Source organism: Coffea arabica, chromosome 8c, assembly GCF_036785885.1.
Source record: "Coffea arabica cultivar ET-39 chromosome 8c, Coffea Arabica ET-39 HiFi, whole genome shotgun sequence".
NCBI classification, from domain to species: domain Eukaryota; kingdom Viridiplantae; phylum Streptophyta; class Magnoliopsida; order Gentianales; family Rubiaceae; genus Coffea; species Coffea arabica.
In genome coordinates this window covers 37,333,277-37,351,970 of record NC_092325.1, presented here as the reverse complement: position 1 = coordinate 37,351,970, position 18,694 = coordinate 37,333,277, and the positions used below count along the sequence as shown (strand labels likewise).

The 18,694-nt window shown below is 37.1% G+C and overlaps 2 protein-coding genes across 2 annotated transcripts; one reads left to right on the top strand and one right to left on the bottom strand.

The window, feature by feature from the left end:
- Positions 1 to 597: 597 nt before the first annotated feature.
- On the top strand, positions 598 to 2,801 carry LOC140013162 (tryptophan N-monooxygenase CYP79A68-like). Its single transcript, XM_072062261.1, has 2 exons — positions 598 to 1,593; positions 2,039 to 2,801. Exons 1-2 carry the CDS (start codon positions 598 to 600, stop codon positions 2,660 to 2,662), a joined length of 1,620 nt encoding a protein of 539 aa, XP_071918362.1. The 3' UTR covers positions 2,663 to 2,801.
- A 4,840-nt stretch (positions 2,802 to 7,641) lies between these two features.
- Positions 7,642 to 16,705, bottom strand: LOC140013552 (uncharacterized). The gene is made up of 5 exons (XM_072062867.1): positions 16,130 to 16,705; positions 8,730 to 9,171; positions 8,126 to 8,351; positions 7,692 to 8,007; positions 7,642 to 7,650 (listed from the first exon to the last, which is right to left on the bottom strand). The coding sequence occupies exons 1-5, from the start codon at positions 16,703 to 16,705 to the stop codon at positions 7,642 to 7,644; spliced, it is 1,569 nt and encodes a 522-aa protein (XP_071918968.1).
- Positions 16,706 to 18,694: the final 1,989 nt, after the last annotated feature.

Here is an 18,694-nt window from a genome sequence, read left to right as displayed (position 1 = left end):
TTTAACATAAATATAGATGACACTGAATTGCCACCGAAAAAGTGGTATTGAGGATCCGTGTGATCTAAAACGTGCCAGAAGTGGTGCTAAGTTTCCTTTATAGTAAAATCTAACAACTGAATAGTAAAGTTTCAAAGTGTTTCTTTAGTGTCGAACCCAGGATTTTTTTTTTTGGGATTTAAGAGGTAGAGAAGGACAAAGAGGCAACAGAACCCAAGACTTTTAAATCTTGAAACATTAATTTTAACCGTTAAACTAAGTCGTCCTCGGCATTAGACTATGAACTTAATTTACACGTGGTATGTATTGTTCATATTTGGTGCTGCTGCACGTTTGTTGAGTTGAAAGAGATGCTACATGGGCAAATAAGTACTGTTCCTAATATCTAAGTTCCTTGTGACACTTGAACGGGGACAGTGCTGCAATGTCATAAACATTTGGCGGCCAGCAACAAGGTTCTCCTATAAAAAGCTCGCATGATCGAACTCTTTACAAACCATCAACAAGAATTGCATTTGCCTACACTCCTCCTTAGCCTGTGTAACAAGAATAAACGAACCTACGCAGCCTGATAACCTTTTCATACGGTCTCAAGTCATGAATTACACTTCCGGGCTTCGTGTTGATTCAGGCTTGGGATTTATCTCAATCTCATGGATCCCATTTTTCTCAGGATTCATGGCTTTGGTGTTGTTGGTGATCTTTATGATGGACAAATGGTTAACTATTTGTCTAAAGAACAACAAACCTCGATTACCTCTCCCTCCTGGCCCAAAATGCTTGCCTTTCTTTGGCTGCATTTTCCAAATGCTGAGAAACAGACCAACAAATCGATGGATATGCAAAGTCATGGATGATTTGAATACCGAAATCGCATGTATCCGCATTTTCGGTGTTCATATCATTCCTGTCACTTCTCCTGAACTCGCTCGCGAATTCCTCAAGAAACAAGACACGATTTTCTCCAGCAGACCTGTTTCCATGTCTGCAGAACTTTGTAGTGAAGGATTCTTGACGACAATCCGTTCACCTTTGGGCGATCAATACAAGAAAATGAAGAGGATGGTCGTTTCCAGTGTGCTCTCACCTGCTAAACACCAATGGCTTCACAGCAAGCGAGCAGAGGAAGCAGATCATTTGGTTAATTATGTTTACAGCCAGTGCAAGGGCAATGCCACCGGTGGGCTAGTGGACATAAGATTGGTTACGCAACACTACTGCGGAAATGTGACTAGAAAAATGATTTCCAACAAGCGATTCTTCGGGAAAGGAATGGAAGATGGAGGACCAGGTGCTGAGGAAGTTGAACATATCAATGCACTATTCAAAATGCTTGCTCATTTGTATGCATTCAGCGTATCTGATTACATGCCCTGGATGAAGATTTTTGATTTTGATGGCTACGGAAAGATTCTTACTGAGGCCATTGCATGCGTACGAAAGCACCAAGATCCTGAAATTGAAAAAAGGATTAAAATGTGGAAGAGTGGCGTGAAAAAGGAGGAAGAAGACCTTCTTGATGTCCTAATCAGGCTCAAAGATAGCAACGGCAGACCCCTCTTAACAACTGAGGAGATTAGAGCACAAATTACTGTAAGGAATCCTCTATCCTGCTGCATGGTTACATAAAAAATTTCTTAAACAAATGGAGTAAATCAAACTTTAGCACCTTATCAGCTAGTGCCTTTTCACATAAGTACAAAATCAATCGTAGGGACCATACTCCAAAACTTAAAATCTTGCATGCAGACTCAAAGCTGTGGAAACATTCAGGTAAATCATGTCCACATCAAATGCCGTACAAAAGGTGCCTTAAGACGACATCATCAGCCACGCTCTGACAATATTAAAAAATAATTTGCCCAAATTTGTTGATTAGAAGAACTCAGAAAAGGATGGAATCTCAATGAGCCTTAATCACCACCAAAATGAAACTTGAAATATGGTGTTGTTGTACGGTCAGTTGGTTACTGAATTTGGTTAAAAAGGATTAGTATCAGTTTTCACTTTTAACTTTACTATGATGCATGCTCGACAGGAATTAATGTTTGCGACAGTCGATAATCCATCAAATGCTGTGGAGTGGGCATTAGCAGAGATGCCAAATCAACCTGAAATGCTTCAAAAAGCCACAGAAGAGCTAGACGCCGTGGTTGGAAAGGATAGGCTTGTTCAAGAGTCTGACCTTCCGAGGCTGAAATATGTGAAGGCCTGCGTAAGAGAGTCCTTGCGGCTCCATCCATTAGCACCCTTTAATGTTCCTCATGTATCCACTCAGGACACCGTCGTTGGTGGCTACTTCATCCCGAAGGGTAGCCATGTTATCGTCAGCCGTCCAGGACTTAGCCGTAATCCTCGAATCTGGGAGGATCCGCTTAAGTACAAGCCCGAGCGACACATGAAGGACATGGATGATGCTAGAATGGATCTCAACGATCCAGAATTAAATATGTTTTCCTTCAGCACCGGAAGGCGTGGATGTCCAGGAGTCCTTTTGGGTTCCACGCTCACTGTGATGTTGCTGGCCAGACTTCTTCAATGCTTTAGCTGGAAGATTCCATCAGGTCATTCGCAAATCGACTTAGCAGAGTGCGAGGATGCTGGCTTCCTTGCCAAACCTCTCGTTGCAGTTGCTGAACCACGATTCCCACAACTCAACTAGGATGATACCTTTTCATGATATACCTTCTTATGTATCATCTTCTCGTGTCTACTCTCCCTATCCTGTTATTAGTGTCATCTTTTCACTTTTGTGATGTTGCAAAATAAGCGTCACATCTAAAATCATTAAATGCTTTCCTTTTTTCCTATTTAAAGATGCAACTTTTGCGGTTCCTAATGAACTTCTACTAAGTGTAGCCAATTCTGCACAAATTCTTGCTTGACTTGTGATGTGAAATCCAAATATTCGTAATCGAGGTTTCTGAATTAAGTTTTTGTCGAATAGTTTAGCTCGGAACTACTACAAGTAGTTATGTATTTCTAAAATAGTCTGGTTGGCATATCGATTCCTTCAGGCCATTTTGCTCTGAAAATAAGATTTTACCATTGTTACAAGGAAATAATGGATGTTGCTAAGGTATGTTCAGAGTCAGAGAAGAGGTGTGGAAAGTTGCTGCGGTATAATTGTGGCTACAAATGGTAGGAAAAGTGTGTTGGATAGATACGTGTAAATGTCTTTTGTGACCTAGAACCTGAAGACTTGTTGGACATTGAAATTAAGTGGAAAAGAGATAGGAAAAGTTGATGGGATTCCAAAGTGTAAAGGTGAAACGTGAAGTGCCTAAAATAAACAACTGTCAAAGTGAGAGGGTCGTAAGTGAAAGTAAGGGCAGCAAAAAAGGTTATATGCAAAAAAAAAATAAAATTTCATAGTATATTTAAAGTGCCTAAAACATATAACATTTATAAATGATACGTACAATTATGTATCATACATTTACATTACGAGTAATTACTAACTATAATACTAAGCTTCAATTATTAATAAAATATCTTAGCATTATTTCAAATAAACTTCCTAATACTATTTCATATAAGTTTCTTTGAGTAAAATAGTAAATTTATGCCACAAACTAGTAAGTTTTGATGATTAACCAAATTTACTATTCTATCAACAATATTTACTATTAATCTATAAAAACTTACCATTACTTGAACTAAACTTACTCTTCAAAAACTAAGTTTCAGATATAGATTAGTAATTTACTTCAAAAAAAAATGTAAGTTCCATATTTATTCAAATTCATATTATAAATTTGAATTATTTTTAAATTTGTGAAAGGTTAGAAAGTTTGGATGACAGAAACAACAAATCTTTCGAGTTATATATAGAATTACACTTATTTATACATCACAATTTCCATACATTGACACCTATGAATATAATACAATGGTACACAATTTTCATATATTAATGCCTATGAATTTAATAAAATGGTAAAATCTTAATAAATTTATTTTTTGGGTCACAAGTATAAAAATTAAAGTTTTATTAACATAGCATAATTTTTGAAAATTATAGTAAAATTACCCATATGTTAAGTTCTGTGACTTTCAAACTTACTTTGTATCATTTACATTATGGATTTGTATCCATATGTTTTCTATCAAACTCTTTTTTTATTGGCAAATGGTAGGTAAATTATTATAAAATGTCATTTTATAATAATCATAATTTTTTATTGATGAATTTTATGTAAACTGTTCAAATTATGAATTCACAAATGACTAAATCTGACTATTTTATGGCATATATTAGTCTAAATGACTAAAAAATTACTGTAATTATATGCACGTTGATTGTTGAATTGAAATTTCCTTTATTACTAGTACAAGTTCTTCTAATCAAAGCAAAATAAAGTCAAATATATTTTCCTTTTGTATGCAGTAGTTATGCTTAATAGAAAATTATTAAACCTTTTTTACGATACATAATTTCTCCTAAAATTAGTAACATTTTTCAATTAATTTATCTGTGAGCTTTATCTGTGACAATACACCTTTATCTGTGAGCTTCCGAGGGTTAACAATTAATTTTGCTGTACTAATTTCTATGTTTTGGACAACCATCAAAATTCGGTTAACTGGTGAATTTCAATCACCGCTTTTTAATATAGTCTGAAAAACATCAATTACGATACTGTGTCATAAGTTGTTTAAAACTGCGATAATCAAACCGTGTGGGGTACTGTATAATTGCCATGCATATATGCCTATATTAATATACTAAATCAAGTGTAAGTAAAATATTGTAATTGGTTGTTATCAAAGACTCTTTGTAGCAGCCCTTCGAGAAAGCAAGGGAATAGTTCATGTTGAAAATAGTTTTTAAACCAACATTAGGCAAGTAGTTCATTTGGCAAGTGTTTATGTCACATGTAATATAACATAATCTAGTACTAGTCATCCAGAAGGTAATTAGTGATATCTTTGGATGTGCATTTTGATGATTCTTCCTTTGTAAGCAGAAAGTTAGAGATATAACAATTTCTTCGTTTCTGTTAATTAATTAATTAAGATTAATTTTAGGATCTATCTAATGGGTGCCCGTTAAACTATATCTCAGATGTCATATTTTTTAGACATGTAAAATTAATTAGGGAAAGAAAATATATACAAGCAAGGGTAGGAAGATTAAATAAGGAAAGCATATAAATACAATACAGGATAATAATTGTTAGTATGCACAGCCATTAAAAAATCCCTTAATTTTATATACATTATGATAATGTATATATTAGTGGCATGGATAAATGTGCATAATCTCAATTTAGTTGAATTTAAACTTTCATTTTGACACATGTAATATGCATCCATGCTTGTTGGCGCATAGATACAAATAGACTGTTAGATATACAAGATTAATCCCATTAATCTTTAGATATACATAGACTGTTAGATATACAAGATTAATCCCATTAACAATTACATTACATAGTACACATTGCATTAATAGATACAAATATGAAACTTATATTAGTAATTAGTATAGACAAACTCAAAGGTGTTGCCGGTTGACTGGATTCCTTAACGAACATTGTCTTGTTTTATTTGGGGTTACGATAATCAAATAGTCTTTGTTGTTCAACTATAATAGCTTTGAGTTTGCGCACATTCGGAAGCGTGACTCAGGAGCCTGTTGACTAGATCAACAACTAAAAGACATCTTCGGCAAGCAACAAGTTTTCTTCATTTTCTTGTTGTATTATATATATATATATATATATTCTGTATCTCTAAACTGTATATTTTTATTTATCTATTAATTTTGTATGTGTATAGCTTACAGGTTATATTTCAATTTCAGTTCATTATCACCATTTCTTTTAGCACGGAAATGACATTTATTTTCTCTTCATAATTATTCAAATTTATAAAAGTTGGATAACTTTTTTTTTTTTTTCCAATCGATAACAAATTTCATTAATCAAAGTAAGGATTACATTGTTTGAGCAACTGCTCTTACATCAATTGTGGCTAAGCTAGTAAGCCAGATTGGAAAGGACTCCTTCCAACTAATTTCCTCAGACAAGCTAATGGCAAATTTTGCCAGCTTATGAGACACATTATTACCACCTCTTGTAGCAAAAGAGAAGTAACAATCCTTAAGCCTTGACATAACTCCAGTACATCATACAAGATGGTCCCTACAACTGGGTGATCCCCATTCCTATCCTTGAGCAGATCCACCATTTGTTTACAAACAGATTGGATTTCCACTTTGTTCCACCCATACTATTTAGCCTTGATGACAGCTTTCCTGATGGCTAAGGCCTCCTCCACTGCTGGGATGCCATTCCTTCGTTCACCTCCTGCCCAAGCTCCTACTACCGTGCCATCCTCTTTCCTGGCCACAACTCCCCAACCTATTCTACCTTCTTTAACCTCCAAGGCTGCATCAGTATTTAGTTTGACAACCCCCTGTGGGGGTGGAACCCATTTACTACTCTCATCCACCTGTGTTTTCCTTTGTTCCGCAACCATTCCCCCCCCATTTCTCACTTCTTGATACTCAGACCACTCATTAACAGCTTTACTGACTATTCTTCCTGGACAGTTCCTTTCCTCATTAAACTGCACTTGGTTTCTGGATTTCCATATCTGCCATAGGATATTTACTATTAAAGCAATGTGGCTCTGTCCTCCTATTCTGTTCTGCACCTCCATCAGGCTATTCCACCAATGCCAGAAACTGTGCCTGTACTCCTTTAGACCATCCCAATCAATTGGAGCTGCCTTCCATATAAGCTTTGCATGACTACAAAAGAAAAACAAGTGCTCCAATGTTTCTGTCATCTCCCCACAACACCTGCACCTATCCTCTCCTATACCTATCCTACTCCTGATCACCTTATTGACTGGCAGGACCCCATGCAAACACTTCCAGAGAAAGTGTTTTAGTTTGTATTTTATGTCTAAGTTCCATAGCAGCTTCCATACATTAGAGTGACATGCATTTCTGCTATTACTGGCTTCTTGTTGTTCCTTCCTCCTCCATTCCCTTCTCATATCTCTAGCCAGCATATACCCAGTCTTAACTGAATACTGTCTAGATTTAGTCCATGGCCACACCAGCTTATCCTTCCCTTCACATAGGCTGATAGGGATTACTTCAATCTTCTTGCAATCCTCCTTACTGAGCATAGATTCCATCACTGCTATGTTCCACTTTCCATCCTGGATCAGTTCATGAACTTTCTGGACAGGACAATCTGCTGGCTATGGAGAGGCCACCATACCTGACCCTTCATCTGGTAACCACCTATCCTTCCAGATATCCACTGTTCTACCATCCCCCACCCTCCTCCTAGCTCCTATCTCCAGTATCTCCCTTGCACTCAAAAGGCTCTTCCATATCCAAGAGTCTCTTGCCCTAACCTGTGTCTGCCAAATGGATTCCCCTTTAAAACATTTCCCCCTCAACACCTTACTCATCAGCAGGTTAGGCTGTGTCAGAATCCTCCACAGCATCTTAGCCAACATGGCACTGTTGAAATCCTGCAAATCTCTGAAACCTAAACCCTCTTTCCCTTTAACTGCAGCCAACTTCCCCATTCCACCCAGTGAGTCTTCCTCCTCCCTTCACTCTCCCCCCACCAAAATCTTGCCATTTCTCTACACATTTCTTGACATAAGCTCTTAGGCAACCTACAATAGTTCATAGCATATGCAGGCATAGCTACTATTACAGACTTCAACAGGACCTCCTTCCCAGCTTGGCTCAACAATTTTTCTTTCCAGCCTTTAAGTTTCTCTAACACCTTGACCTTAATATAGTTGAAAACCTGTCTTTTGGATTTGCCAATAACCATAGGTAGCCCCAGATGCCTGCTCTGATCCACATGTTTCATCCCCCCCAATAAGCCTAAAATCGCTGCCTTCTTACTCTCATCTGTATTCTTACTAAAGAATACAGAAGATTTATCAGTATTGATCTTCTGCCTAGATGCTATTTCATAAATCTCCAAGATTCTCATCACCTGTCTTGCCTCTTTCAAACTGGCTCTACAAAATAAGAGAGTGTCATATGCAAAAAAATAAGTGTGAAATAGCAGGGCTATCTTTGGCAATCTTTAAGCTTGACAAGCAATGATTGTTAACTGCCTGCTTTAACAGGCAGGACAGTCCTTCAGACACAAGCACAAATAGGTATGGGGATAATGGATCCCCTTGCCTAATTCCTCTAGATGGCCTAACCATACCCTTTTTTTCACCGTTTACATTAAAAGAGTACACAACAGATGACATGCATTTAAAAATCCAGTTTATCCAAAGTTGGCAAAATCCCATTTTCTCCAGCATTTTGACCACAAAAGGCCATTCTACGCTGTCATAGGCTTTCACCATATCTAGTTTCAGAGCCATAAACTCATTAGATCCTGTTCTTCTTTGTTTTAAACAATGAATACTTTCATGCGCAATTACAATATTATCAATTATTTGCCTGCCAGGAATAAAAGCTGACTGATTACTACTAATGCAATGCTTAAGGAAAGGTTTTAACCTATTCACAAGAACCTTAGAAATGATTCTATATACTACATTGCAAAGGCTAATAGGTCTATATTGGGACATAGAAATGGGAGAGCCAACTTTAGGGATCAAAGTGATGATAGTCTTATTAATAGCTTTCAGTAAATGACTAGAATAAAAGAAGCTAGAGATGGCAGCTATCAGATCTGTTTTAATGATATCCCAAAAATGCTAAAAAAAGAAAGGTGTCATACCATCAGATCCAGGGGCTTTATTGGGATGTAAAGAAAACATTGCTTTCCTGACTTCCATCTCAGAGACTGGTCTGGTGAGCTTGTTGTTCATCTGTCCTGTGATCACCTGGGGAATGCCATTGAGTATTGCATCAAATTGCCTTGGATTAGTAGAAGTGAAAAGTTTCCTAAAATACCCATTGATCTCCCCTTCAACCTCTCCCTCAGACTTGCACCAAGTACCATCCTCTCTTTGCAGGGTAGATATATTGTTCCTCCTCCTTCTCCCCGCAACCACAGTATGAAAATACTTGGTGTTTCTATCTCTCTCTTTCAACCATTGCACTCTAGCCTTTTGCCCCCAGTAAGCTTCCTCCTTCTTGTAAGCCTCAGTAAGCTGTCTCTTAAGAGCACTCAATCTCCCTTTTTTATCTGCCTGCTGTCTGTAAGGCTCAAAGACAACCTAAGAGGGGGGTGAATTAGGTTGATTAAAAATACTTTATTGAGTTTATGCACTTTTTCTTTAATAAAAATTTACCTTATTGTCTAGTAGTGATCAGCCAAGTTAATTTAAAGAAGAGGGCAATGTTGATCAGAAATAAGAGTGTATATAAGCAATGAGAATTTTATTAAACAAAAAGAATAAGATGGAGTATCAAACCGATTGTCTACCAAGCTTTTCTCAAACTTGAAAACCAACCACAAAGATGAGCACCTTCTCTTTGATGAAAAATAATCAATTCAATGTACAATGGAGGGATCACTTCCTCCTTGCCCCAAGCCTCACTTAGTCAAACTAAGAAGTTTTACTATCACTCAAATAACCCTCAACAAAGCTACACTATTGAAAATTTCAAACACAAGAGAAGTGCTTACAAGAATTTCACACTACTTGGAGAACAAATCTTGCTTAGGAGACTATTTTCTAGCTAAAATATCTCTTGAGATCTTGTAAACAAAGTGTGCTTGAGTCCCTCCCTGGTTCAGAATTGTTTGTATTTAAAGGGGACCAAAAATGGGATTCATTTATGCTTCCAACGGATAGAAGGCAGATGAAGAGTCAGCTAGCCGTTGGGGCTGTCGGACGTCCGACAGCTTGTTCATCGTCCGAACACATCGTCCGAAAATCAGCCAAGTTGTTGTTCGGATGTCTAAAGGGATTTTATCGTCCGACAGCTTCTGCGTCCGAACGCCGTCAGAGAGTCATCAAAACTTTGTGAAATTTTCCGGACGTCCGACGTGATCGATGTGCGTCTGAAAAGTGCGTCCGATCCTCCCGAACGTTCGATGCTTCCTCATGAGTGTCTGACAGAGTTTCCTCTTTGATGTTCTTCATCCTTTCGGACGTCCGACATGAGTGCCCTGTTTTTGTTTCTTTTTTTGTTTGATTTTCTTTCCTTGACACCTTTGTACCTGATTCTCTAAAAAGCAAAATACTCATATTTGAAGAGAATTAGATAAATATTTCAAAGTGCTTTGTGATCATCAAAATCAAGAATAACATTCTCCCCCTTTTTTATGATGATAAAACAATGGTTTGAAATGAAATTTGATTATTACAAATAGGCTCCCCCTTTCTCAATTGACAAAAGCTCCCCCTTACTTAGTCAATCGAAGAACCAAAATTGAAAAACTCCCTCTCACTTGGCTACTTCACAGATTTATTCAATCATCCAAAAACAGTTAAGCAACCGACACACATATCCAAATTCATATCTTCATATCTCTCCCCCTTTTTGTTATCACAAAAGTCAAAAGGTAAAGAGACATTACACGAACTAGTAACATGAAAAAGAACTAAACATTCATAACAAAACATCACAAACATTACAAACATATCCAGTTTTGAACAAGATCGCGAATAAAGTGGTGCTTTATATCTATATGTTTTGTCCTAGAATGCTGAATTAGATTTTTTATCAAATTGATAGCACTAGTATTATCACAGAATATAGGAATGCAGTCATATAACAATCCAAAATCATTCAAGATATGCTTCATCCATAAAAGTTGAGCACAACATGCACTAGCGGCAATATATTCCGCTTCGGTTGTAGACAAAGAGATTGTATTTTATTTTTTGCTAAGCCAAGAAACTAAACAATTACCAAGAAAGTGACAAGTTCCACTAGTACTTTTTCTGTTCACACGACAACCACCAAAATCTGCATCAGAATATCCATATAGAGCAAATTCACAAGATCTAGCATACCAAAGACCATAGTCTAATGTACCTTTCAAATACCTAAAAATCCTTTTAACAGCGTTCAAATGTGATTCTTTTAGACAAGATTGAAATCTAGCACACAATCAAACAGCAAACATAATATCGGGTTTACTTGCGGTTAAATAGAGTAGGTTTTCAATCATACCTCTATAGTACTTTTATCCACATGTTTACCTTCTTCATCTTTGTCAAGTTTTGTAGAAGTGCACATTGGAGTTCCAACTTGCTTTGAGTCCTTCATGCCAAATCTTTTCAGCAATTCCTTGGTGTATTTTGCTTGATTTATAAAAATTCCCTCCAAGGCTTGATGTATTTGAAGTCCAAGGAAGAAATTTAATTCTCCCATCATACTCATTTCAAATTCACTTTACTTAATGGTGGAAAAATCCTTGCATAGATACTCATTAGTAGTATAAAAAATAATATCATCTACATATATTTGCACAATAAGAAGATCATTTAACACATGCTTAGTAAAAAGTGTGGTGTCCACAATTCCTCTTTTGAAACCATTTTCAATCAAGAAATCACTCAATCTTTCATACCAAGCTCTTGGAGCTTGTTTTAGTCCATATAATGCTTTTGAGAGTTTAAACATATGACTTGAAAATTTTGTATTTTTAAAATCGGGTGGTTGATCCACATATACTTCATGATCAATAAAACAATTTAAGAAGGCACTTTTAACATCCATTTGAAACAATTTGAAACCTTTGAAGCAAGCAAAAGCAAGAAGCATTCTAATCGATTCTAATCTGGCTACGGGAGCAAATGTTTCATCAAAATCAATTCTTTCTTCTTGTGCATATCCTTTAGCAACTAATCTAGCTTTATTTCTTACAACTACACCTTTATCATCCAACTTATTTCTGAATATCCACTTCGTGCCAATGATAGGTTGATTTTTAGGTCTATCAACTAGTGTTTAAACCTTATTTCTCTCAAATTGATTAAGTTTCTCTTGTATTGCCAAAATTCAGTTTTCATCATTTAAAGTATCATTGATATTTTTAGATTCAAAAAGAGAGACTAAAGCAAAATTATCTATCAATTTCTTAGATGAGGAACGAGTCTTTACCTTCTCGGATGGATCACCAATTATAATCTCTCTTGGATGATTTTGGCTAAATTTCCAAGCTTTGGAAAGGTCTTTGAATGAATCATCATTCTTGTCTTCATCTTTCTTTTCTTGATCTTCATGAACTTCATCCTCCATTTCCTTTGCTTCCGATTTAGAGTTTCCTTCATCACCAATTGTTAGCTTTTTCATTCCTTCACGAACACCTACATCATCATCCTCACACGAACTTTTGGAATTATCATCATTAGTTTCATCAAATGTTATGTGTATAGCTTCTTCTATCACAAGAGTTCTTCTATTAAAGACTCTATATCCTCTTTTGTTCTCATAATACCCCAAAAATATTCCTTCATCAGATTTTTTTTCAAACTTACCAAGATGTTCCTTTAAATTCAAAATAAAATATTTACAACCAAAAACTTTGAAATATCCAACCGTAGGTTTCTTATCAAAAATTAGTTCATAAGATGTTTTATTCAAAATAGGTCTTAAGAAAATTCTATTCATCACATAACATGCGGTGTTTACCGTTTCAACCCAAAGATATTTTGGCAAATTACATTCACTCAACATAGTTCTAGCAGCCTCTTGGAGTGTCCTATTTTTCCTTTCTACAACACCATTTTACTGTGGAGTCCTTGCAATAGAAAACTCATGTGTTATGCCATTATGATCACAAAATTCTGAAAAATCACAAAACTTGAATTCCGTCCCATTATCACTTCTAATCCTAACAATTTTTAAACCAAGCAGATTTTGCACTTTAGCAAACAATGAAGTAAAATTTTTAAAAGCATCATCTTTATGAGCAAGGAATATCACCAAAGTATAGAATAATCATCAACAATCACAAAACAATATCTCTTACCTCCCAAGTTAGTAATTTGAGTAGGACCAAATAAATCAAGATGCAAGAGTTCCAAAGGTTTAGAAATTGATACACACTTCTTTGGTTTAAAGGAAATTTTTGTTTGCTTCCCAAATTGACATGCATCACAAATTTTGTCCTTTTCAAAACTGATTTTTAGCAAGTCTCTAACCAACTCCTTTTTCGAAATTTCCTTTAGTAATTCCATGTTAAAATGACAAAGTCTCCTATGCCACAACCAAGGATCTTCATTTGAAGTTTTAAGATATTGGAAGCTAGATGAATCAAGTTTATCAAGAACAACAATATAAATATCGTTAAACCTCTTACCTTTGAATACAACATTATATTTAGAGTCAAGCACAATGCATCCCTGCTTTTTGAACAACACATTCAAGTTTTTATCACATAATTGACTAACACTAAGCAAGTTATAACCTAAGTTATCAACTAAGAGCACATTATGAACAAAAGTTTCACCATCCTTACCAACATCACCTATTCCAATTGTCTTAGCTTTCACGTCATCACCAAATGTCACATTTTCACTTGATTTTGATTTTAACTTTATGAACAACGAAGGATCACCGGTCATATGCCTTGAACAGCCACTGTCAATGAACCATTTGGACTTATTTGAGCTTTTTCCCTCATTATCTCCAATAGCCATGAAGGCCATTTGAGCTGATTCTTCTTTTTCTTCAATTTCGCCTTCGGAGTTACATTCATTCCATGTAATTTGGAAGTTGTTGAATCTTGGCTTTCGATCAGCTTTTTCATTTTTCTTTTTCTTCAGGGAGCATTCGTTTGCGTAGTGTCCAGACTGTCCACATTCATAGCATTTATCCAATTGTTTCTTGTTGAATTCTTGTTTTCCTTTGTTCCTTGCGTTTGAAGACTGATTCTGGAATTGATTGTTAGGTCCTCCCCTTCTAAACTTCCTTTTATTCAAGATTCTCTTGAAACTTTTTGTGATGAGAGCAAGATCGTTGTCATCACCATCCGAGTCTTCATCATTCAATTGAGCTGGATCATTTTCACCTTGAGCTACCTTTAGAGCAATGTTTCTCTTTGCTCTCGCGTCCTCTTCCTCCTGCACTTTAGTTTTCAACTTCAACTCATAGGAGATTAGTGAGTTAATGAGAGATTCAATAGGCACAGAATTCAAATCCTTAGCCTCCTCTATTGCAGTCACTTTACTTTCCCATTCTTTGCCCAATGCATTGAGAATTTTCCTGTTTTTCTCTCCCAAGGTGTACTCTTTGCCCAACACCTCGAGATCTTTGATCAAGTCATTGAACCTGCAATACATTTTGTCAATATTCTCAAGGGGTTCTATTTTAAATGATTCATACTTTGTGACCAAGATAGACTTTTTCTATTCTCTCACGTTGTCATTATCCTCATGAATTTCTCTTAACTTATCCCACATTTCTTTGGCAGATTTACATCCTTTTACTCTAATTGATTCATTTGAGTTTAAGGTACCATAAAGAACATTCATGGATTTGGCATTCAATGTGAGATTGGTTCTATTTTGAGCATTCAAATCAGCTCTTGTTTTTGGCCAAAACAAACCTGTATCTGCATCAAGAACGTTAGCATCATGCGGTCCTTCATTCACAATAAACCATAGCTCAATATCAATGAATTGCAAAAAGATAATCATTCTTTCTTTCCAACTAACATAATTGGAACCAGTAAACATGGGAGGTCTAGTGACAGATTGCCCCTCAACAAACATGGCATGATTGGTTGTCATCTTTACTCCAAGCCGCTTGAGCTTAATCTCTAAGAGACCAAACTCTGATACTAATTGTAAGGCCCAAAGACAACCTAAGAGGGGGGTGAATTAGGTTGATTAAAAATACTTTATTGAGTTTATGTACTTTTTCTTTAATAAAAATTTACCTTCTTGTCTAGTAGTGATCAGCCAAGTTAATTTAAAGAAGAGAGCAATGTTGATCAGAAATAAGAGTGTATATAAGTAATGAGAATTTTATTAAACAAAAAGAATAAGATGGAGTATCAAAGCGATTGTCTGCCAAGCTTTCCTCAAACTTGAATACCAACTACAAAGATGAGCACCTTCTCTTTGATGAAAAATAATCAACTTAATGTACAATGGAGGGATCACTTCCGTCTTGCCCCAAGCCTCACTTAGTCAAGTTAAGAAGTTTTACTATCACTCAGATAACCCTTAACAAATCTACACTATTGAAAATTTCAAACACAAGAGAAGTGCTTACAAGAATTTCATACTACTTGGAGAACAAATCTTGTTTAGGAGACTATTTTCTAACTAAAATATCTATTGAGATCTTGTAAACAAAGTGTGTTTGAGTCCTTCCCTGGTTTAGAATCGTTTGTATTTAAAGGGGACCAAAAATGGGTTTCATTTATGCTTCCAACGGATAGAAAGCAGATGAAGAGTCAGCTAGCCGTTGGGACTATCGGACGTCCGACAGCTTGTTCATCGTCCAAACACATCGTCCGAAAATCAGCCAAGTTGTTGTTCGGACGTCCAATGGGATTTTATCATCCGACAACTTCTGCGTCCGAACGTCGTCAGAGAGTCATCAAAACTTTGCGAAATTTTTCGGACGTCCGACGCGATCGATGTGCGTCCGAAGCGTGCGTCCGATTCTCCCGAACGTCCGATGCTTTCTCATGAGCGTCCGACAGAGTTTCCTCTTTGATGTTCTTCATCCTTTCGGACGTCCGACATGAGTGCTCTGTTTTTGCTTCTTCTTTTGGTTGATTTTCTTTTCTTGACACCTTTGTACCTGATTCTCTAAAAAGCAAAACACTCATATTTGAATAGAATTAGTTAAACATTTCAAAATTCTTTGTGATCATCAAAATCAAGAATAACACTGTCCTATATGAACCTCTGCTATTTCCTTCTTGATCCTGCTGATCTATGTTTTAGCATTGGCTTTACACTGCTTGTTCCATTGTAGCAAAGCCATTCTACACTCTTTAATTCTCTATTTTAACCTGAACCCCCTGGACCCCATCTGTTGTTTATCTCAAGCTGTTGAGATAATATTCTTTACTTCCCTATGCTGCACCCAATTCTTATCAAAGTAGAATCTCTTTTTCCATTTCTTATTCTTTGGCTCAGTATCCAGTAACAACATACAATGGTCAGAGGCCTCATTTTGAATGTGCACACACTTAGCTCTACCATGATCTCTACTCTAGTCCCTACTACACAGGATCCTATCAAATCTTTCCCTAACCTCACCCTCCTCATCCCAATTGTTACACCAAGTCCAGGGAATCCCTTCAAATTCAATATCTATCAGTTGATTATTATTGACAAAATTCCTAAAGATTCTAAAACTTCTATCACTCCTCTGCTTCCCTTCCCATTTTTCCCCACTGGACAGCAGATCATTCATGTCACTAGCTAAAATCCAATTCCTACCCCATATATTAGTTCTATGTTCTATGGTTTTCCACTGTTGCTCTCTGAGCTGATCACTACTACTAGCATATATCCCAACAAACCACCAATCCTCCTCAGTACCCTTCCCTTCCACATTCAATTCTATTGTAAAATCAATGAAAAGAACTCTTTTAACTACTAAGTCCTTCCTCCATATTATAGCCAGACCTCCAGCTCTACCTATAGGGTCAACAACAAACAGACTATCATATCTCAGTCTCATCCTAATTTTATTCATAACAAATTTTTTGTTTTTAGTTTCAGCTAAAAAGACTAACTTAGGGGAGTGGAGTCTCACAACCTCCTCAAGTTGAGAAACTGTCAAGGGGCTCCCAGCACCTCGACAGTTCCACACCACAGCTCTCATTGAGGGCTGGGAGCCCCATTAAGGTTGGGCTCCACCATCTTCAGAAAACACTCCCTGTCAACCTCCCCTTCCATCCCCTTCAATTTTTTCTGATCTCCTCCCATTGGCTCCTCACAGTTCTCTTTTCCAAGAGCATCACCCTGCTTCCTCTTACCAGACTCCTCTATCTCCATACCAGAATTTTTCTCTCCCAATGGCACTCTCCTCCCAACTTCCTGAACCAATCTTCTCCACCCCCTACTACCCTTGTATTTCCCAGAAGGCTTACTCTTACCCATGCTTCCAGCTGCCTGACTTTTTCCCTTCTCTCTCCCCCTACCCCTACCCAACTTTTCCTCTTCTTGACCCCCATCAAGCCACATGTTATCATCCTCCACCTTCTCAGTCTGGTCTAGACTCCCCTCCCCAAAACTCTGTTCCCCTTTCTTTTCTATCTTGGGTCCAGCTATCTCCCCACCCAAGCTTAGTTGGGTTTCAGCCCCCTTAGTCTTCTCAGCTAGCCCTACCTCCTCTTTACTACCACTACTTATTATATTGCCAGTATTTCCTACACCCTCCTTCCCATTCCAGCTGGTTTCACTACCCCCCCATGGCAAGAGTAGATTATTACCCTCATTCTCCTTGCCAAAATCCCTCTGAGACTCCCCAGCCCTCTCTCCATAATTTGAATAGCTTTTATTCTGATTTTTTGGGCTTCTAGAATTACTAGCTCGCATCCAAGCTCCAAATTGTGTTTCTTTGTCTAGGTAGTTTCCTTTAATCCTACAATTTTTCTCATTATGTCCCAATAGTCCACAACAATAACAGAAATCAGGACACTTCTCATACCTAAACTCAATCCATTTCGTATTACCATTCATCCTAACCGTAGTTCCCCTCAATAGTGGTTTCTCAATATCAACTTTCACTAAAATCTTAATATGTTTCCCTTCTTTTCCCCCGCCATTAGGAAGAATAACCTCTTTAACTGAGTCAAAAACTCCTCCAATCTTACGACCTATCTCTTTAGTTATCCAATGGATTGGAAGGTTCCAGATCTGCACCCAAATCCAAGTTTTACTAAAAGCCATACCATCTATCTCTATTCCCTCCCTCCACGGAATCACAACCAATGGTGAATTATCATAAACCCATGGCCTCCCATTCAGAACTCTGTCCATATCATTTTGGTTCATGAAAAGAAATTGAAACAGATTCACACCAATTTCTACCACCTTCACATTCTTAGCAAAAATTCATATATTACTGGTAAAACTCTTAATACCAGCGATATTTGCCACCTTCTCACCAATCACTTTGCCAATGATGTTCATTCTGCATTCCGCCACTCCCTGGAGAATATCATCCCCCTCAATTTGAATTCCTACCTCCTCCTTCTCCGAGAGATCAAATTTCCTTATTACTTCCTCAAGCTCCTCAGCCATTGCTGCAATACTCAGGAACTCCTCACTGATGACCACAGGATGATAAGCTACTGCACACCAGTTCCAAGAGGAAATCTGGAGAGCACAAAGAGAGCAGTTAACAGCCAAGTTTAGCAGATTATGAAAAGGAATACTACCGCTAGATCCTAACAACAAAGACAGCAGCAAGGAACACAGCTGGAATAACGATGAAAGTAAGGAAAACAACTAAAAAAAACTATGAATCTGGATCTAACACCAGCTCTATTAAGATTGGGTAGCTAGCTCTATTCATCAGTTGAACAGATCCAGCTGACCAAATCTTCACGAAGAAAGTACACAAAAGATGCAGACCAAATCCTAATTCTATGTGTTAACTTCAGAAATGCATTCATTGTTTATCAAAGCTAGACGATCAAATGAATCTATGGCTCAGAATGTGGGGAAAACGAAATGTAAAAGTACGGGAAATTGAACTTGAAGGCGGCAAAGTTCAAACCACCCACTAGGGGAGAGATCTCTACTAGAGAGAGAAAGGAACTCTCATAGAGGGAGAAAAAAATGTGAAATGGAGATTCACTTCGAA

What these genes read in the sequence shown, in the direction of transcription:
- LOC140013162 (XM_072062261.1), top strand. Translation starts at nt 598, where the DNA reads ATGAATTACACTTCCGGGCTTCGTGTTGATTCAGGCTTGGGATTTATC. An exon ending in AGATTAGAGCACAAATTACT is followed by an intron (nt 1,594 to 2,038) that starts GTAAGGAATCCT and finishes CATGCTCGACAG; the next exon opens with GAATTAATGTTTGCGACAGT.
- LOC140013552 (XM_072062867.1), bottom strand. Translation starts at nt 16,705, where the DNA reads ATGAGAGCTGTGGTGTGGAACTGTCGAGGTGCTGGGAGCCCCTTGACA. An exon ending in ATTGGGATGAGGAGGGTGAG is followed by an intron (nt 9,172 to 16,129) that starts GTTAGGGAAAGA and finishes CCCCCCTCTTAG; the next exon opens with GTTGTCTTTGAGCCTTACAG. An exon ending in GTGCTTGTGTCTGAAGGACT is followed by an intron (nt 8,008 to 8,125) that starts GTCCTGCCTGTT and finishes CTTATTTTGTAG; the next exon opens with AGCCAGTTTGAAAGAGGCAA.